General features: G+C 35.1%; 1 protein-coding gene across 2 annotated transcripts in view; it reads right to left on the reverse strand.

The window, feature by feature from the left end:
• Positions 1-4696: 4696 nt before the first annotated feature.
• The window catches only part of tafa3b (TAFA chemokine like family member 3b), a 154024-nt gene continuing 137900 nt past the window's right edge, over positions 4697-20820 (reverse strand). The window contains exons 3-5 of one of the 2 annotated variants that reach the window (XM_087262543.1): positions 19822-19971; positions 14878-15002; positions 4697-5429 (exon numbers count right to left, since the gene is read on the reverse strand). In XM_087262543.1, the coding sequence (XP_087118669.1) occupies positions 5418-5429; positions 14878-15002; positions 19822-19971 (287 nt within the window). In that variant the 3' untranslated portion in view covers positions 4697-5417. The remainder of the gene's footprint in view (positions 5430-14877; positions 15003-19821; positions 19972-20820) is intronic. The other variant, NM_001130795.1, reaches the window with a different exon arrangement.

The following is a 20820-nucleotide window of genomic DNA, read 5'->3' on the forward strand; positions in this document are numbered from 1 at the left end:
CTTTTTTGTATGCTGGAATATTGCTATTAATGCATCATAATTTAGCTGAACTGCATTAAAGCCCCAACCAATGTTTTGGTGCAAATTTCAATTCGGAAAACTATGAAGACAGCATTTCCAATCTCTGTCCAATCTTTCCTCCATTATTGTTCATCTGCCTGGCTGATATGAAAATAATGAGAAATGATGTGTTTTTATCAGCGAACAGTTATGTAGGTCACCGATGTTAAACTTCAGAATAGTGGGAGAGAGTCTTGCTCAATACAGCCAGATACAGCATGATTAATATGCATTCATCTGCCTGTTTTTCTAACTCTCTCTCAGTGTGTGCATATGTGTATGCGTGTGATGGTGATAATGCTAATTTATAATCTACAGATGTTTTTGATTAAGCAGCTATCCTCTTCCCACATATAATGATATGCTGATTTATTCCACAATATTTGCATTTTAAAAGTAAAGCCTTTATAATTAATAAAAGAAGTAATCATTTATGAAATAGTAAGAGTTGAAAGTTCTGTTGTCACATGCATATTAATGAAGCAATATCACAAAAGTAAGAGTAAAATTAAAGTTCTGTACTTTCATTGAACTTCCAAGAATCTGTCCATTTAACAAATGGTTCTTCATAGAAGAGAAACATTTATTTATTTTTATTTTTTTTTACCTTTTATCAGATGACGGACCATATATGGTAATTTATTTTACACTGATTAAAATATGATCATATAATTAAATAATCAATAATAACTCTCAGTAACATGTCAAGGAGGTCAAAGGAGTATTTCAATGAGTGAACTATAAAGAGTTAACATTCTTTTCACACTAAGAAAAATATATACTTTTTATACTTATATAAAATATACTTAAAGGTATACTGTATATTAGTCCTTTTCGAGGACAAGCACAGGAACACTTTTCTGAAACGTACAACCCAACACACTGATGCTGTGTTTATAATAGATGTGAAACGCGAAAATACATTGCGCTAATTGCATGTAGATGCGTGAACATTTGAGTTTACTCGCTACATTCACACGTCAAACTCACTTCACAATAGACGCGGATTTGCCTCATGGGCAGGGCTTCTGTCTGCCCGGTGACTCTAGCTTCATTGCTAAACGGCTAACATGGATTACATTCAGAGAATAGCTTTATGTGCTTTAGGAAGGCTGATAGACAGCCTTAGATTCATTCGGTACCATGTCCATTAGATCCATTCAGAGGTGCACCCAGCTCTGCGAGTTCATCAATTTGTCCAGAAACTAAACTGGATGATAGAAGCTTTTAGCAGTGCTTCTGATTGAGCCCAGTTTAATGACCTGTTGTCCGGTGTCAGCAAGAGGATTTCCTCTCGGGTCACCAACAATAGGCGCTACGTCATATTATGTTTATGCACAAATAATGGCCTAATGTAAAGTATAAAAGCAAAACATCAGTAGGCCATTTGTATTGGGTACACCTTGAGGTATTGAGGATGAGTCATCTGCAAATGTCTGATTAGGTCTCATGCAAAGGCTCGTGCACACCGGGATGCTTTTTGCTTGGGTTTGCTGTTGACGTTTAACACCTCGTGAATAAATAAAGAGTGCCAATGTGATCGTGCACACCAACAATACGGCAGGCGTAAAGGCGTCATTTTTAAATGCTCGTTTTTTTTTTTTTTTTAGTTTTGACGCATCACGTCATAACCTACTCCACCAATCAGAATGACACTTTTCTTCATGTGCACGGAGCTGCTGAAGTTACAGTAAACAGCACTTGGAGGTGTTCAAGCACAAAACTGTCAATACAAGTGCACATTAAAGAAGATGCTTATTGCACTGGTAAACGATTATCATTTCTTCATGGCTAGGGCTGGAGCTGCTGCTTGAACCATCCATATGTGTTTGAATCGATAGTAACTTTTACAATAAGCGTGTTAACTTTCTGTATTCTTCTTCTGTGTTCCAAGCAGGTGTCAAAAGCTTCACATCAAGGAGTGATTTTGCATAATTTTCTGCTCGACGCCAGTGAAAATGGCTTAGGTTTGAATCTGGAAAAATATCTTGGAAAAACGTTGACGATAAACGCAAACAAAAAGTGTCCCGGTGTGTACGACCCTTAAGGCAACATGATCGTTCTCAACCTGTCCACTGCTATATTTTTTTAAATATAATGTGATCCCCCACAGAGCTTGCTGAGGCCCCCTTGTGGGCTGGGACCCCCCTGTTGGGAACCACTGATGTAAGCTACATGTCACAAAACATGAAAAACCTCTTTATTGTGCCAGGTGTATAATAGGGCCCAAAAACTTTTTGCCACCTAATGGCTTAACATTTTAACTTGCTGAAAAAACTGAAATACTGGAAATCTATTATTCCTGCGAGTCAGAAAGAGTGGGAATCTGTCACTTTTGGAATGATTTTCATCCAAATGGCTTCAGGTAAACATAAACTTTACCTACAGCATTACCTCAATTTTATGCACAGCCATCATCTAGAAATAATCGCCTCTCAACTCATTAATATAACACATGCAACTCTTCAGCATTCATACATTATGTACATGCACATACAATATACAGCCCATGTATGCAGCATGCACAAAACTATACCGCCATTCTTTCTTCTTTCCCCCTTCCTTCTTTTCTTGTCTTCTTTCTTTCTTATTTATTCATCTAGCTCACATTTTATTTTCGTCGCTGCTGTCAGAGTGTGTATGGTATCTCTCCTGGCCTTTTCCCTCTGCCGTCAGACTTCATTAAATCTGCAAGTTGTATTTGCATAAGCGGCACCAAGTCTCAACACCTACATCCCAGGGTGACGTGTCATTTCCTGGTGTGTGCGAGTGAGAGAAAGACAGCGGCGTCTGACAATATATGCGAGCGCCTTTGTTCGTCTGTTTGTATTTTGCTAGATTTCTACTGATTCAAGGTAGCCCAACAATCCCAGGCGCTTTAGAAGTGAGCTGCGCCTATTATTATTCCACGTTGTGCCGATGAATTTTAAAACTTACTGTCTCGCTGTTCTGCTGCGGCGAGCTTCACTGTGCGGTGTGTGTGTGTGTTTCATGATATCATGTATTATGATATCAGCATGCATCTCCATACACTGCCTATGCATCATTTCACTTTCAAATCTCTCTCTTTGTGCACCTCTCTGTGCTGCCATTGTGGTTCGTATTAATGATTTTTATTTTGGGCTAATTTCTCTAATCTCTTAATGACATGCACAGACGTTCTTGGGATTTTCTCAAAGCTAAATAGCATGTGGGTTGAAGATTTGAGTATTCGATTAGACAAATATAAAATGCATACTGTTGTTAGAAAGGGAAGAACAGGAGAGAGTGAGAGAGTGAGAGAGAGAGAGAGAGAGAGAGAGAGAGAGTGAGAGAGATAGGATATGTTTACACTGCAGAGCTATTTTAGCTGAAACATGAGGGTGTGCATTTAGAGTGACTGCGGTTTTGTCTTAAAGCGTAAAGGTCACAAAACATGATACATACAGTGAATCCGGAAAGTATTGATATCGCTTGACTTTTTCTACCTTTTTTTATATGTTACAGCCTTATTCCAAAATGGATTAAATTATTTCCTCAAAATTCTACACACAATACCCCATAATGACAATGTAAAAACAGATTTTTTTAAATTGTTGTAAATTTATAAAAAAAAACCTGACAAATCAGAAGTACATAAGTATTCACAGCCTTTGTCGTGAAGCTCTAAATTGAGCTCGGGTACATTCTGTTTCTACTGATCATACCTGAGATGTTTCAGCAGCTTAATTAGATTTCACCTGTGGTAAATTCAGTTGATTGGACATGATTTGAAAAGGCTTACACCTGTCTATATAAGGTCCCAGGGTTGACAGTGCATGTCAAACCACAAACCAAGCATGAAGACAAAGGGATTGTCTGTAGACCTCCAAGACGGGATTGTCTCGAGCCACAAGGCTGGGGAAGGATACAGAAAAATTTCTGCTGCTCTGAAAGTTTCAATGAGCACAGCGGCCTCCAACATCCGTAAGTGGAAGATGTTTGGAACCACCAGGACTCTTCCTAAAGCTGGCTGGCCATCTAAGCACAGTGACCGGGGGAGAAGGGCCTTAGTCAGGGAGGTGATCAATAACCCGATGGTTACTTTATCTGAGCTCCAGCGTTTTTCTGTGGAGAGAAAAGGACAACCGTCTGTGCAGCAATCCACCAATCAGGTCTGTATGGTAGAGTGGCCAGACGGAAGCCACTCTTTAGTAAAGGCCACGTAGCAGCCTGCCTGGAATTCGCCAAAAGGCATCTAAAGTACTCTCAGACCATAAGAAACAAAATTCTCTGGTTTGATGAGAATAAAATTGAACTCTTTGGAGTGAATGCCAGGAGAAAACCAGGCACTGCTCATCACCAGGCTAAAACCATCCCTACAGTGAAGCATGGTGGTGGCAGCATCATGGGGATGTTTTTCAGCAGCAGGAACTTGAAGACTAGTCAGGAAGGAGGTAAAGATGAATGTCAAGGAAAACAAATGAATTTAATTCATTTTGGAATAAGGCTGTAACAAAAAAAATGTGGAAAAAAGTGAAGCACTATAAATACTTTGCAGATGCACTGTACACAATCCTGATTATATTATTTTCCCCATGTATCAGTATTGGTGGAGGAAAAAGGAATAAAAAATTCATTCGTGCCAAAAGGTTGAAAACAAAGTAAGTAGAAAATGTTCTTTTCAACATGTTTAATTATTGAATATAATACTGACACGTGTACTCAATAGCAGTTACCAGGCTGGATAAAAACATTGATAATAATAAAAGTGATAACCGTTAAACTTTATTTCGCTTGTTTTTGAGAATAACACTTTGATCTTTTACACTTTTACATTATCTAGAATATACTTGTACATCTAATCTGTTGTTTCAGACTGTGGGGCTGAAAAGCTTTTCATTTAGAAATAAAGACTATACACATGAGTCCATTAGAGGTCCAGACGTTTAAATGCTGATTCCACAAGGAATAATTGGACCTTATGGTCAGGTAGAGCAGGGATAATCATGGAATTGTGGGGAGAACTGAAATACAATGACGGAGAGCATGTTACTGAAGAGCTTAAACTCCACTGGGCTGCACTGTTGTAGGTGATCCAAACCTTCTGTAAAAAACAAATAAACTGCATATGAACATCAAGACCCCCTAGCCAACACATTCCAGCGTCTATTGATCCACATTCGAAAGATCGAGCGTCCGGAAGGCCAGGGGGTCCATTGAGAAGGGCACATTAACTCTAGGATGGTCCTAATGTTTATGGAGGAGATCAGTCTGTTCCTGATTGCAGATAATCTTCATATGACTAATACTGATAAATCCTGTTAGCTGAAGCTCAATGCTGCCTCTAGTTAGTCTCCATTTTCAGCTCTTTTGTCCCAGGACATTGTTGCTTGGAACTATCGAGTCACCTGAAACAAAGAAAAAGAACATGTTTGTCTGTTAGATACACGCTGAATAAAAGACAAAAGTAAATGCTTTTTTTTTCTTTAAATTTTTGCACTCAGAATTGAACTAAATGCAAAGCAAGTTTATTTATATAGCACATTTCATACACATAAGTAATTCAAAGTGCTTTACATAAACAAGATAAAAATAAACAAGAAAATTAAAAGAATAAAAAAAATTAAAACAGATAAAAATGTTCCAAAATAGGTTATGAAAGAGTGAAAAAGAAAAGAAAGACATAATAATGTGATCTGTTGGATGTCGCTAAACATTTATAGACCAAGTTTTGTTAAAGTTTGTTAAATTTGGAATGAAACAGAAGTTAACCTTGTCTTTTTTCCCATTTCGTGACACATCCAATTGAAACTATTCTGAAATGAGATAAAAAATGTAGGGCGGTGCATGATTTTGTCCTTTGGGAACTGATTGGATCGTTGGAGGTTGCTAATTGAACGATTATGAATGGACAAAAGCAGGGCATTAATGAGATACACACTGCAGAGCCCCACCATAAAGGCATTTCATGCATCAAGAAGTGAATAAAGTCGTTTTAAGGGGGAAGAGAGAATGTTAGCGTATTTGATCAAAGATTTTATATTAATATAAATATTCTATTAATTTAAGTTTTCATGGGTTTGGGGATCAACAAAAGGACCTCAAATTGAGCTCACATTGCTGTAAGCAGTATGTGTCAACGCACTTAATCTATTGGCACTAACACTGCTCAAACAATGGCTAGGGCAAATTATTTTTTTTTACAAAAAAATGAAGTGGATATATCATTTATAAAAAACCTTACTATTGCGTTTCCATACAAAAACAAGAAGAGTGCATTTTGATTTGTTTGAATTGTCTTTATATGGAGGTTGCTAATTGTAGGTTTCACTCGAACTACGAATTAGCAAAATCTAGCATACTTTTACTTAAACATTTACAGTGCTCAGCATGTAAAATTATACCCCTCACAAATCTATCTTTTCAATTAATATCTTTAATAGGAAACTATACAGTATTATATTTGTGCATATACATTAGATTAGTCAGTACTGATGCCAAATCTGTACTGTAAAACATTTTTGTAATGTTTTACATTACAAAAAGTTATGATAACTGTCCAAAAACTAGAACATCCAAATGTTTATGTTATAGAAAAATATTAAATACACATTTTAAATAGAGGAAAAATCAAGTGAAGCAAAAAATAAATAAATAAATAAATATTGTAGGTTGCAATTTTTTTCCCAATACTTTGCTTGAATTTAATTGTATGATCTTTCAATTTCTTAATATGATTGATGACTAAAATATTCTTTTAATCAATATATGTTTAATAAATCTGTTTTGTTTAAATGCACCAAAATACATTGCCTATATTCACTGAGAAATCGATATATACTGAGAAATATTAATTTTCAAAATGGGATATAATCCAGAACTATTATGCTGAGTTCTGTATGTATAATAACTTTTGAGCAACAATTTTTATGATAACAAATCTTTACACCAGAGATAATGAAGTACCTAACTGAAACCAGACACTTCAATAATTGAAACAAAATACATTAAATGTAAATTTATACACCAAAAACTTCTTGAACTTCAATATGAGCTTCAAATGTCATAAAACAACATACCCTGTGTTACTACACATGAAAAGAGAAGCATTCACAAAACACAACACAACACAAAACAGTGCAAATACAGCTGAAAAATTGTTAAAATACTACAGTACATATATATTTTTTTCTTTTTTTCTTTCAAGAGTTACCACTTAGATATATGCTTGACATTAATACCAGGTTTGACATGCTGTCCCGGAAGAGAGCCCTGAGCTCAGAGATAATTGAGCTCAAGGCTCCCGCCCAGTCAATAAGCATATAAGGGTATCCGAGATCAGGTAGGACTCAGAGCTCCCCTTAGAAAATGGAGGAAAAGGAAGAGATAGGGTGGAAGGGGGGATTCTTCCAAAATGAAGATAGAGCAGTAGGGAAAAATTGGTCCATTTATTTTAGGCTTGGATCTATCTGATTGGATTATTACTGGTTACAGATGAGCAGCCAGTCATGCTTATTCATTACACAAGCTCCCCTCGAAATTAGTTTACAAAACTACACTTATTTTGTATTTAAACAAACAAATTAAGAAAAAAAAAACTAAATTTAATCTGTTTTAGTTCAATCCATATAAATAGTTTGCTACATTTTGCAGTAATCCTTTTTTTAGTGTGCTAATTGTTATTTTTACAGAACTAAATTAAAGTAGTTCTGGAAATTCTGTAGCTTTTACTTCATAGCAGATTGTTTTTCTCAGTGCACCTGCACCTGTGTTTACCATCTGATTGCAACAAACTCAAAATATGATTATTTAACTGTTGTATGTGTCTACATTTTATACTTAGGAAGAAGTCGCCTGGTTCTCTATATCTGTTAGTACAGATTTCATTAACGCTTGACATTTATCTGCTCAGACTTGTTGTCCTGGCCACTGATGGGCATGGTCCGCTGGAGCTGAGGGTGAAACAGTTGGCGCCCAAGCAAACTCATTCATTTATGGCCTGGCACCCTGCCTTCCGACTTGGCACAGAGGGACGACTGAGGAGAGTGGCATGGCACGACGCCCGATACTCGATCCACCCTCTCATTCTTTCTCTTTCTTTCCTCTTCCCGGTGTCTGTTTCAGTGTTGGCAAGTTTTATGTTGAAAGAGGTGCGCTGGCACAGAACGAACAGTTACCGTGCTGATCAATCATTATAAACATCCATAACTGATCTAAGCAACTTTCCATTTCTCCTCTCTTGTATCTTCACAACGAAACATTGGTGGAATATTGCAGGGTTGTCATAGCTAGCTTGATCTCACTTTTTTTCAAGTTTCTTTCACAAGGAGTTTTTTGGGGGGTGGGGATGGGGGGGGGGGGGGGGGGGGGTAATGATTTACAATAAGGTTCTAGTTCATGTATTTACTAACATGAAAAAAAAGAAATTAATCTATTTAAGTATTTATTAATCTGTGTTAGTCCTTTAAATCCTTGAAAATTGTTTACATAAATCCAATTTTAATATTTAATCTTTGCTGACAGATTAAAGAAGGTTAATTCATTGAAAAACTTTCTTTTGGTAATCTTTAATCAAAATCCATTTACTTTAACCATTTACTTTACTCATTCACATATGGGTGAGTGAAAGATGAGGAGAAGCTCACAAATGAAATCCCATATTGTTGTATTGTTTCAGTTGAAAATATATCATCATACTAAACAGGCACGTGCACACATAGGGCACCCCCCTCCCCCCCTTCAGTTCGCGACAACCCCCCCTCGTTCTTTAGTTCGTGTGCGACAATAATCAAAAGATTGATTGCATTGCATTCTACTGTAGATAACTGCTGTTTGTTGCCAGGATGACAACATTTAGAAAAAAGTTTCAGTCAAGATCTTAATTCCTTGGTTTCTCTTTCTTATAGCATTATATATTGGGTGCACATGAGTTCACTTATTAATCTTGATTAAAAGTTTTGATCAGCTGATGGTACACTATTCTATACAAACTTCGAGAACTGAGTTCGCTTAAAAGCATTTCAGAGCGAGGGTTCAGTGCTGTAGGTCTCATTCTGAGCGCAGCTGCATCTGTAATGAGAATTAATGTGTTTGTGTGGGTTTATGTAGCTATACTTTTATTGGACCTGGTAAAACCTCTGTGTCCTCAAAACTTAAAATGATTCATAAAGTTGTTTTAAAGACATTAATATAACCAGAGAGAAAATGTGAGCACTGTTACGAAGCTATAGGGTGTTGAGGGCAAACAGGAAAATAAGGGTAATCCAAAATATTTGGTCAAAATACAGGCTAATGGTTGGGCAAAGTATTAAAACAGTAAACAAGACACGTATCAAAATATGGCAAGACTAACAGGAAAAACACTTTGCAATGTTTGTGGGAAAACAAGACTCGGCAATATGTGTGTGTAAGTAAGAGGTGAATATAAACTCCAGGTAATCAATCGTCCAGGTAATGAATTGTCTTTTGTATTTACTGTATTATTGTTAGCAGAAACTATTAAGAACAACCTTTGGAGATTTTGTCATACAAATGTCTGTATACTTTTTCATCTATAGTGCCAAGATTTCTCTTGCAACTGAAGATGCATCACACACATTCTCAAATACTCCTTACATGAATTCACTGTGATGAAATATGTATAAGTGCTACAGTATGTGTGTTTTATGTTATCAGATCCATGGAGTCACAGAATAGTTTAGCAGTCATAAATCAAATTGAATGCTCTTCTGCTCTTCACCCATTTTATATTATAGAGAATTAAAAAAAAGAAATATATATATATATATATATATATATATATATATATATATATATATATATATATATATATATATATATATATATATATATATATATATATATACTTTCCAGCAAGGTCTTCATGTGTTGTGAACAGTAAAACAGCCAAAGCCAGATTGTCCAAGCCCAGAGAATTTATGTCAAAACTTTTAATTGGAAAAGTTTTTAATATACGTATATGTATAACTGCAGTGTATGGAAAATACATATTCTAGCAGTTAATGTTACTCTAATACAGTAGTAATGAAATTGATAGCTGTGAATATAATTTGATAGCCAGTCTTGGATACTTTCTCTCCAGCAGAGTCTAAAATTAACATTCTGTCACACAGAATTGAGTTAAATGGATGAACTGAGAAGAAATACTGGTAATGCATTAAATGGCTAAAATGGATAGTCCATATTTAAGGCCAGTAAAAATAATATATATGATGTGACATTCTATTTTGCATGTAAACTTTAAGATCTGAGTAAATTAATGCATTCAAATAATTAATAGAACCAATGATGAAGCAAACCTTTATATTTCAAATTATTCAAATCATATTGCTCACAAAAGGGTAAAATTATTGGTAAGTTTAAAGATTTAAAATGACAATCAATTAGTATTTTGGAGTTTCACCATGATCTTGGAGATATATCCAGCTGCAGACAGACCCACACGTTTATGCACAATCCAGAACACACAATCTAGGCAGGGTTGAACCCTATAGTGTGATATATGATAATGACCTATCAGTCTTCTTCTATTTTATCTCATTTAACGACAGCTAACTCCTTAATAGCATTATAGCAGCATACTGTATTTTACAAATATGGGGATCAAGACCGTCCGTGACTGTAAACAGTTTAGGGTTTTCCATTTCAGTCATTGTTCCATTATTATATCGCTATGATCATTTTAACATTTGTGCAGTTTTGGAACTCGTATAATGTAAATAAAAATAATAGTTAAAAGACTAATGACAATTATTTGATTAAGCAGATCAGTCAACCAAGCAAGCAAGCAATTAACCAGTCAACCAACCAACCAACCAACCAACCAAACAAGCAAGCAAGCAAGCAACCAGTCAGTCAGTCAGTCAGTCAACCAACCAACCAACCGAGCGACCGACCGACCGACCGACCGACCGACCGAACGAGCGACCGACCGACAATCAATCAATCAATCAATCAATCAATCAATCAATCAATCAATCAATCAATCAATCAATCAATCAATCAATCAATCAATCAATCAATCAATCAATCAGCCAATCAATCAGCCAATCAATCAGCCAATCAATCAGCCAATCAATCAATCCATCAACTAACCAACCAACCAATTAACCAATCAATCAATCAATCAATCAATCAATCAATCAATCAATCAATCAATCAATCAACCAACTAATCAATCAATCAATCAATCAATCAATCAATCAATCAATCAATTATAGATGAAACAATCCAATGTATAAACTGATTAACTATTCAGTCTTCATGCTTGAACTTTATATCTTCAACCCATCTGTATTTCTTGTTCTAAAAAAACCCGCTTGGCATAAGTTCGTTTTACCCCGCACTCAAGAGACTAGAAATCATAAATGTTGACATCAAGACTTCTGGTCAGTTCATTTTTTTTTTTACTGCCGTTTTCTGCCTTTGACTTTTTTTTTTGTTGAAAACACTCTCAGTCAGTCACTTCGCATCTGTCATTCATAACATAAGTGGTTCTCTGTTTGTTGCCGTGCTTCTCTCTCTCTTTCTCTGTCTCTCTTTGTCAAGATTCAAGAAGCTTTATTGGCAGGATAAAAAGGGGCCGTCTCTGTTTCTCTGTTTTGTTTTTCTCTTTCCTAAATCAGGCTGCTTCTGTGTTTGATGTCAGTTCCAACAAACTTCAGGCTCTCTCCACATGAACTCCTAAGGTATGGTACGGAGCATGTTCACAACAAGAAGAATTAGGTCACTGAGAGAAAAAGAGAGGAAGGCTTTGTTTTCAAAATCTAGTCAACTGTCTACCTAGTATTTTAAACACTGACAGCCTTCTGTGACTCACATTCTATGGTAGCATCGCATACATCTTTCACATCTGGCAATCAATGCAAAAACATTGTAATAAGCCCAGTGGTGGTGGGGAAAATTTAAAGACGATGAGCAAAATTGTAAAATATGTATATGCACAAATATTAATAATACTGGTAACACTTTAAAATAATGATTCCTTAGTTAATGTTAATGTATTTACTAACATGAACTAACTATTAGTAATACATTTATTATGGTATATACTCATCTTTGTTAATTTTAGGTAATGTTATTCAAGGTAAATTGCCCATGTTATGTTAGCTCATATTAACGTATGTTGCTTTAACTAATGGTAACAACCCAAAGTTTATTTAAATAATGTATTAGTTCTAGGGTTCTCAACCACTTTCTCTGATCAATTTTTGAAGGCCCACCTGTCTGACAGTTCCTCTAAAATGTTTGTATGAATGGTTGTTGTGCCTTCTATTATTTTCTATTGTCAGCATTTTATAAAAAATAAAAAAAAAGTATTTAATTTCATACAAAACTAAAACGAAAAGTTTTATTTTACGCATAGTTTGTGAATGAACAGACTTATTGTGTACTAGTTGCAGACGCGATCATGAGGCTGTTTTTGCACTGAGTTTATAGCATTTAAACACAAAACAGGAACGCATTACTTTGATCATTTTAATATAGCATATTATCAATGAAATCCAAAAATTATAGTATAATATTGAGAGTTAATTTTAAGCCTGCAGAATCACCTGCAGGATCGCCAAGAGCCACTAGTGGGCCGCAGCCCACCGGTTGAGAACCCCTGCATTGGTTAATGTTGAATTTTGATTAATAAATGCTGTACTAGATAACTGAAACTTAATTATTGTTAGTAAATATATTAACTAACATTAACTCTGGACAATAATCTAAAGTGTCAGCACAATACTCAGTCTGCTTAATATTAGATGTTTCAACTAACACATAGCCTATAAGGAGACCAGCTGAACGTAACATGAGCTTAACATATGTGAAGCACTTGGAACACATTTGGAACGTGTGGTTTTTGCAAAGTAATTTTAGAACATTAAAACTTTAAGTCTAAAAATATAGTTCCAAAAATGTTTTCATTAACTGAAAAAAAAAAATCACAAAATAACAACAATTACTAATAAAGTAACTGAAATTAAATAGTTACCAGTAACTGCTTTCAGAATTTATAAGCAATAATGAATATTACAATATTATATATTTCAATTGTATAAACACTTTTTTAATAGTCATTTGTTTATTCAGAGGTTAATATTAACTCCTGGCAGAGTTTTCTTTGACATTATAGCTTTAAATTATAACAATACATCACTTTCTGTCTCTTTTGTCAAGTTTTTTGTATAAATTCTCCTAACCCATGTGTTTGTTTGTGTGTCTTGTGTGTGTGTGCGTGTGTGTGTGTGTGTGTGTGTGAGAGAGAGAGAGAGAGAGAGAGAGAGAGAGAGAGAGAGAGAGAAGGCTAAATATCTCACACACTTTTTAGATATAATCAGGGCCGGAGTGGGACTCCTTTTTAGCCCTGGAGTTTCAAGCCATAGACCGGCACACCTCAGTTCACGACCTACTATATTACAATGAGGTAATTTCCAATTCAGTTAATTACACTATCACGTCTTTTTCAAGAAAACAGCTGCTTTAGAACTTCAAATGTTCAACAACCTTACAGTTTTATTTGTCTTAACAATAAAAAAAAAAAAAAAAGATTATCTCAGGAGAGGATTAAACACGGATCGACAGCATCATAACGCAACATGCTGACCGCTAGACCACAAAGGCCATGTTATACTAGTGTCTCTGGAATGATAGTTAATCCTCATCATTACCCTGCAGGCTACATTTTGATCATGGGGCTGTGAGACAATAAATAAGAAAAGCGGAGCTGCGGCAAAATAATGAATAAAAAGAGTGAGGCTATGGTCAAATAAATAAATGGAAAAAAAAGTGCGACTGCGACTGCTGTCTTCGTTCGCCTAGCTGGAGAGGAACAGTCTGCGTAAATGGAGCGCAGAGTGGGTGTCATCGACTACAGCTCTCATCTGATTGGCTGAAAGGTACGAGTTGCCCTGCTTCTGGCAGAAAAATCTTAAAAATACACACACACATATCCAGGGGGAGTCGTACGTGAAAGAGGATTTGCACATTCTCATATAGGATGAACCCGCAAGTTTTAAACATTCAAAACTTTTTGTACACTCTTATACATTTGCAAATGGTTTTTTGCATTTGTGAAACGTATTTTATGAAAATGTATTTTTATTTTGTGCACTTGAGCTTTTTTTGTGAATATAAATAAATATTTTACGCAAGTGAATTTGATTTTATTCACGTGAATTTGGCTTCGCATGTGCACATCGTGTCTTTTGCGTGAATTATTGTTGAGTCTTTTCTGACTCCATACAACCGATTCAAATATGGTCAATATAGACGTATATTATACATGTTTTCAGAATTATTCATACATGACTTATTTATTTAGTTAGAATTTTTAACTTTTATTTGTTGCAGTTGTATAATTTTGTACTCAGTGTTTGTTTAAACAGTTATTAGATTTTTGCATGAGGCTTAGTTTAAGCTGTGCAAGCTGGTCGACAAGCAAGATCTGTCCTGTTGAACAGGAATTACTAAACTAAAACTGAAACTAAACATAAAAAAACTAAGGAGAAATCTTTTCACAAAATTAAAACTAAACTAAAACAACCAAAACCATTAATTAAATTAAATTCATAAAAAATACATTTAATTAAATATTAAACTAAAATGTATCCTTTAGTATGCTTTTTTGTGTATAATCTTTTAGAAACGGGAGTTTCAAAGACCATGTCAGCTTTCAATGTCACGTCACCTACATGCCAAGAGGACAATTCACTTAGAGTGGTGTGTGTGAGTGTGTGTGTGTGTGTGTGTGTGTGTGTTTGTGTGTGTGTGTGTTTGTGTGTGTGTGTGTGTGTGTGTGTGTGTGTGTGTGTGTGTGTGTGTGTGTGTGTGTGTGTGTGTACTAACCTTGGTTGTCTTCACCTTGTTGCCCGTGCTGCAGCTCCAGCCTGTGAGGTCGGGCAGGACTTTACACTCCTCACCATCCACACATGGCTGCATTTGACACCACCACTTCTGAGCTACTATAGATGCTACATTCATAACACAGGGAACACAGACAGGATCCCTAAGGTTAGTACATACAGAAACTATGACTTCTAAGAAATATAGTAGTGTGAAATGTTGGTGTGAGAAATTGTGTGTGTTGTATCTGGATTGGCGCAGTACCTAACTCTGCATTTTCTGAATGCCACCTTTTGAAATGCACTGATCAAGAAATATGTCGGCTTAGACTGTTTTGTGCACTGGTCACAATGTAGTGCAGACTTTGAAAAGAGACACATTAGCCAAACATAATAATGGTTCTTTAGAGGTCACCGTAAAAGCAGCCAAGTAATTTCTGATGGTTAAAAAGAGTGGAACATTGACATTAAAAACTAAATTGCTAGGGCTGTCGATTAACATGCTAATTTAGCGCACTTAATTATAGAATATTTAATGCTTTAATCATGTTGCCTCACATGTACAGTAGCCTACTATAGGCAACAAGCTTCATCAAACTCCATTTTCAGAGAGCTGTAAGTACATAATGTGTACATATAAAAGACATTTGCTTGTTTCCAAAAACAGCTATACGGAGTGCAGCTGAATGCAGCGGTCTTGATATGAATGTTTTTTTAAATGAACTGCTTTTACTTGTCATTAAATATCCAATTATGTTGATTTTACGTTATCAAGGCTTAGAAAGAGCAACATTTAGTATGGTGAAGAACGTCTGAACAATTGTCAGTTGCTAAAGTCATTTGCTACATCCCAATTCACTTTATTTTTGTACATACTTATAAATGCACAGTAGAAGAGAAGGAAAGTTTTAGGACTTATTGATCTTTAAAAGATCACCCTTACAATATAGTACCTGACAAAAGTCTTGCCGTTGATCCCAGTTGTAAGAGTAACAAATAACTTGACTTCTAGTTGATCATTTGGAAAAATGTCAGTGGGTCGATTTTTCAGATGAATCATCTGTTGCTCTGAATCCCAATCATTACAAATACTGCAGACGTTCTCTTGGAACCCGCATGGACCCCAGATTTTCACACAACACAGTCAAGTTTGGTGAAGTACAAATCATCATTTGGGGTTACATTCAGTATGGGGTGTGTGAGAGATCTGCAGAGTGAATGGCAACATCAACAGCCTGAGGTATCAAGACATTTGTGCTGCCCATTACATTACAAACAACAGGAGAGGGCACATTCTTCAGCATGATAGCACTCCTTCTCATACTTTAGCCTCCACCTCAAAGTTCCTAAAAAGCAAAGAAGGTCAAGGTGCTCCAGGATTGGCCAGCCCAGTCACCAGATATGAACATCATTATGCATGTCTGGGGTAAGATGAAGAAGGAGGCATTAAAAATGACTCCAAAGAATCTTGATGTCCTGCAAGAACTTTTTTTGCCATTCTAGATGATTACTTTAATAAGTTATTTGAGTCATTGCAGAGATGTATGGATGCAGTCCTCCTAGCTCATGGGAGTCATACACAATATTCATTCTTTTTTCACTGGACCATAACTTTGTATTCTATAATGTACATTATTTCTGTTAAATGACAAGACTTTTGTCTAAGCAAAGCCATACTGTCCTATTTAAATAATTAAAATCAAGGCATAATCATATTTAATTTTGGTAAAATAAGTGTAATCAAGTGGCCTTTTCCTCTTAAATAAGCCACTTCTAATACCAAATGGTCAACTAGAAGTCAAGTTATTATTTATTGTTCCTAAAACTTGGATAGGCAACAAGACTTTAGTTAGGTAGTGTACATAAAAAAATACATCCTGCATAACAGAACTGGCCTTATAATGGCCTATACACCTCCCTAGATAGATACGTTTATCTACTCTTTTCTAATGTTGTTATTTAAAGGAGACCATTGCAAAGATGTGCAGTGTGTTTTCCCAAATCTTGCCACTATACATTGTCTAGTTTTCTTCTGAGCCATTGGGTGGCAGTTTTTTTTTTTTTGAATATTGTATCGCATATTGAATATCTCATTGCTTAGCATGCTAACAAAATTTTTTTTTCTCAATATTGCACAGCATTAGTTATTTGGTTCATGGTTGTTTGCTGCCTGCCCTGACCTTGAGCCTGTTTCTTGGATTACCCTTTTGTATTTTTCCTGAATTTTTCTTTTGTCTTTTTTTTTTTTTTTTTTTTGATTATCCGTTTGTTATGCATTTTAATAATAAAGCTGCATGTGGATCTTCAACTCCATTATCATACTCCATTTGTAAAACAGGATCAAGCAGATTTTGATTTCTCCTTTCGTCACCACTATTTGTATATAAAGAAAGAACATTTATACTAGTTAAATATTGCTGCTGCTTTGAATTCTTTTATTATAAGGTGAGTGTGGCAAGCAGTTTTAAAGACTGCAGGATTTTCCTACTGTATAGTGCTTGAATTATATAGCTGCCCAGAGGTTTTGCATATGCACCCAATGAGTGTTACGACTTTTCTTGAAAATATGATGCAAGGCTTGACATAACAACCAAAGTCATCTGCAATTAATTATAATTAATGTGATTAATTCGAATAAAAAAATTAAGCCTCATGAATTAGGACTGTTTTAGTACCTTGACTAAAACATAAGTGGACTCCAGGGAAAGAATTAAAATAAAATATGACCCCTTTAAATTTAAAAGATTGTGGATTAGCTCAGGGGTGAGAAAACAGCAAACAGATGAAAAGCTATTTGAAATGATACGAAGAGAACGAGTAAAGCATGCGATGGGGTGAAACATGGCTTTTCTGACATTTCCTCTCACGCAGAGCGCTGCGTGTAGAGACACTTGAGCTATTTTTTCCTAAGCTTACAGTCAGGCAAAATAAGATAACGATCGATTTCTCTGTCAAGTGGACAGTGTTGACACAATATTAAATGAAACAGCCAGACAGCTGAGGGAGACAAAGAGACCAAATGACAGGGGGGAAAGAGGGAGAGGGGTGAAAGATGCAGGGCATAATTTCACATTAAACGCTTTTCCTCAAACATACAAGAAGCAAACAGAAGCAAACAGTTCCAGCAATTTATATTAAATGGACCGAAATAGTGCTGTGCAATGAATATTCAAAGGGCACCTATGATCAAAGTCAACTTTTGTAAGCTGTTTGGACAGACCTGTGTGTAGGTATAGTGTGTCCACTGTCATATTGCAGTAATATAAACCCAACAAGACTCTTTTAAAAATGATGTTAAAATAGGATCCAAATCCCAGTAATTTTGAGGCCCACCGCAACATGACATGCAGTGCAGTTTGCCCGCTCACCAAATTAATTGACAGGTGCCAAGTTTGTATAATAACATGTATACTACACATGTCCATAGAACATTTTGTTTTTGCAAAGAAACTGTGATTAAAATATCTGTTCCAACTCTGAGTCATTTATACAAGTTTTGTAAGTCTAAAATGTTTTTAAATTAGTGCATGTTTGTAATAAAATCATTGTATAAATCTTAATCGCTATAATCACCACAGCCGCATGATTTCAATAAACGTTAATATATGTGTGTGTGTGTATAGAGCAAACTGCATTTGTGTGAGACTCATCATTTCAGAAAGGCTTGAATAAATTAGACTACAAATACATGAAATAAACTTACTTGGTATTCTTGACTAATGAGCTTATTTCAACTTCATCTGAGTCTGTCACTATCACAGATTGCTGTTTATCTGATGTAACGCAGTAAAAGCAGACACGTAAAATGGTAATGGTGGGCAGGGAGGAGCAGATCATTTGCATTTAAAGCCAAAGGCTACACAAACAGCTACACTGTACTCACACACCAAAATGGGCAGATTCTGGAAGCTATAATAAATAATCTGATGGGTATTTTGAGCTGAAATTTTACAGACACATTCTGGAGGCACCAAAGGCTTCTCTTACATCTTGTAAAAGGGGTAAAATAGGTGCCATTTAAATGAATCCATTAACATATATTAATCATATCTCAAGTGGTAAACATATACTTCACATATTTTGTAAATTAATTTAAAAATATATTTAAAAGCACATAAAATATATTGTATAATTATTTTGTAGAAAATAAATAAATACAACTGACATGCAAAATTTAAAGAAAATCCTTATTTGATGGCCAAATCATCTAATGTAAGGAACATATTTTAAATATATTTAAATATTTAAATAAATAAATAAATAAATAAATAAAATATTTTAATACCATCCAGTCTACTTTAAGACTAAAATATTGACCCTGAAATACATTTAATATTTTATTTTTGTATATGAAATTTGAAATTTAACAAAATATATTTGTGATTTGAAAGATATACTTTAATAGGCCTCGCAGTTAGAAAATATACAGTTGATGACAGAACTATTAGCCCCCCTTTGAATTTATTTTTCTTTTTTAAATATTTCCAAAATGATGTTTAACAGAGCACGGAAGTTTTCACAGTGTGTCTGATAATGTTTTTTTTCTTCTAGAGAAAGTCTTATTTGTTTTATTTTAACTAGAATAAAAGCATTGTTCAATTTTTAAGCTATTTTAAAGTCAAAATTATTAGCCCCTTTAAGCTATTTTTTTTCTGATTGTCTGCAGAATTACCCTAACCTGCATGCCTAGTCAACCTAATAAACCTAGTTAAGCCTTTAAATGTCTTGAATATATCTAGTAAAATATTATGTTCTGGCATCATGGCAAAGATAAAATAAATCAGTTATTAGAAATGGGTTATTAAAACTATTATATTTAGAAATGTGTCAACTGTATTTAGCATATATTAATAATTATATCTTAAAAATCTATCCTTTTTTACTAAATAGCATAAACACACTGGACAAATAAAGTCACTATTTATCTGAGCAGAAGTGCAGGTTTTACCGTCCACACAGGAGGGTGCAGCTCTCGTCGTTCCAGCCACTTGTCCGGGGAAGCAGGAACACTTGACCGTCTGCGATCGCTCCTCAATCTTATTTCTGTTACAGCAGCGATGGGCTGCAATCACCTCACATGTGCCAGCTTTCACGTGCACTGCAATAAAAAAAAAACATGAGAACACATTGGACTCTGAATGACACTCATTTACACAGAAACACCTGTTGTCAGTCATTTCACCACAGTCGGTTATTGCATGAGCATGTGTTATGCTACTGTATGAATGTGACGTGTAATGTCCTGATGCTATGCCATATATACTGTATCTCACTATTAATTAAATGTACTAGTAATAATAGTTTTTGTTTCTAACTACATTTCTAATGATATTTTAAAGATTTCTTTTAAATATTGTCATTATAAATATTACATATATTATCAATGATCAAATAAATCATTACAATAAAAAAATGTAACTTCTTGGCTGCTGGACATATTGGAGTTTACACAAAAGGCCAGGACAGATTTTTACAATTTTAGCAATAATTGTTTTGCATTTTGCACCTTGAGCACCATGTTTAAAGTGAGAAAAGATTATTTTATTATTATTATTTTACTATTATTTTTAATGGAATTACATGAAGGCCATGTTTTTATATAACTCATAATGATAAGTAATGCACAATTTTTTACTCAATTATTATTTATTTTTTATTTTTTTGCAGGGAAACATACCTAGCCTAACCCAGTATATATGAGTATATTAAAAATCAGAAAGTCACAATTAAAAATGTAGGAAATGCCATGACATTGTACCCCAAACCATCACTGATCCACCCCCATTCTTCACTCTGTGCATGCAACAGTGGGTGGTACGATTATTTTAGGGCTTCTCTACACCCACATTTGATAAAAACAGTGAAGGTGGACTCATTAGAGAACAATACATGTTTCACATTGTCCACAACCCAGTTTCACTGCTGACACTATTGAAACTAATGTTTG

The sequence above is a fragment of the Danio rerio genome, chromosome 8 (assembly GCF_052040795.2).
Source record: "Danio rerio strain M-AB ecotype USA chromosome 8, GRCz13ab, whole genome shotgun sequence".
In the NCBI taxonomy this organism is placed as follows: domain Eukaryota; kingdom Metazoa; phylum Chordata; class Actinopteri; order Cypriniformes; family Danionidae; genus Danio; species Danio rerio.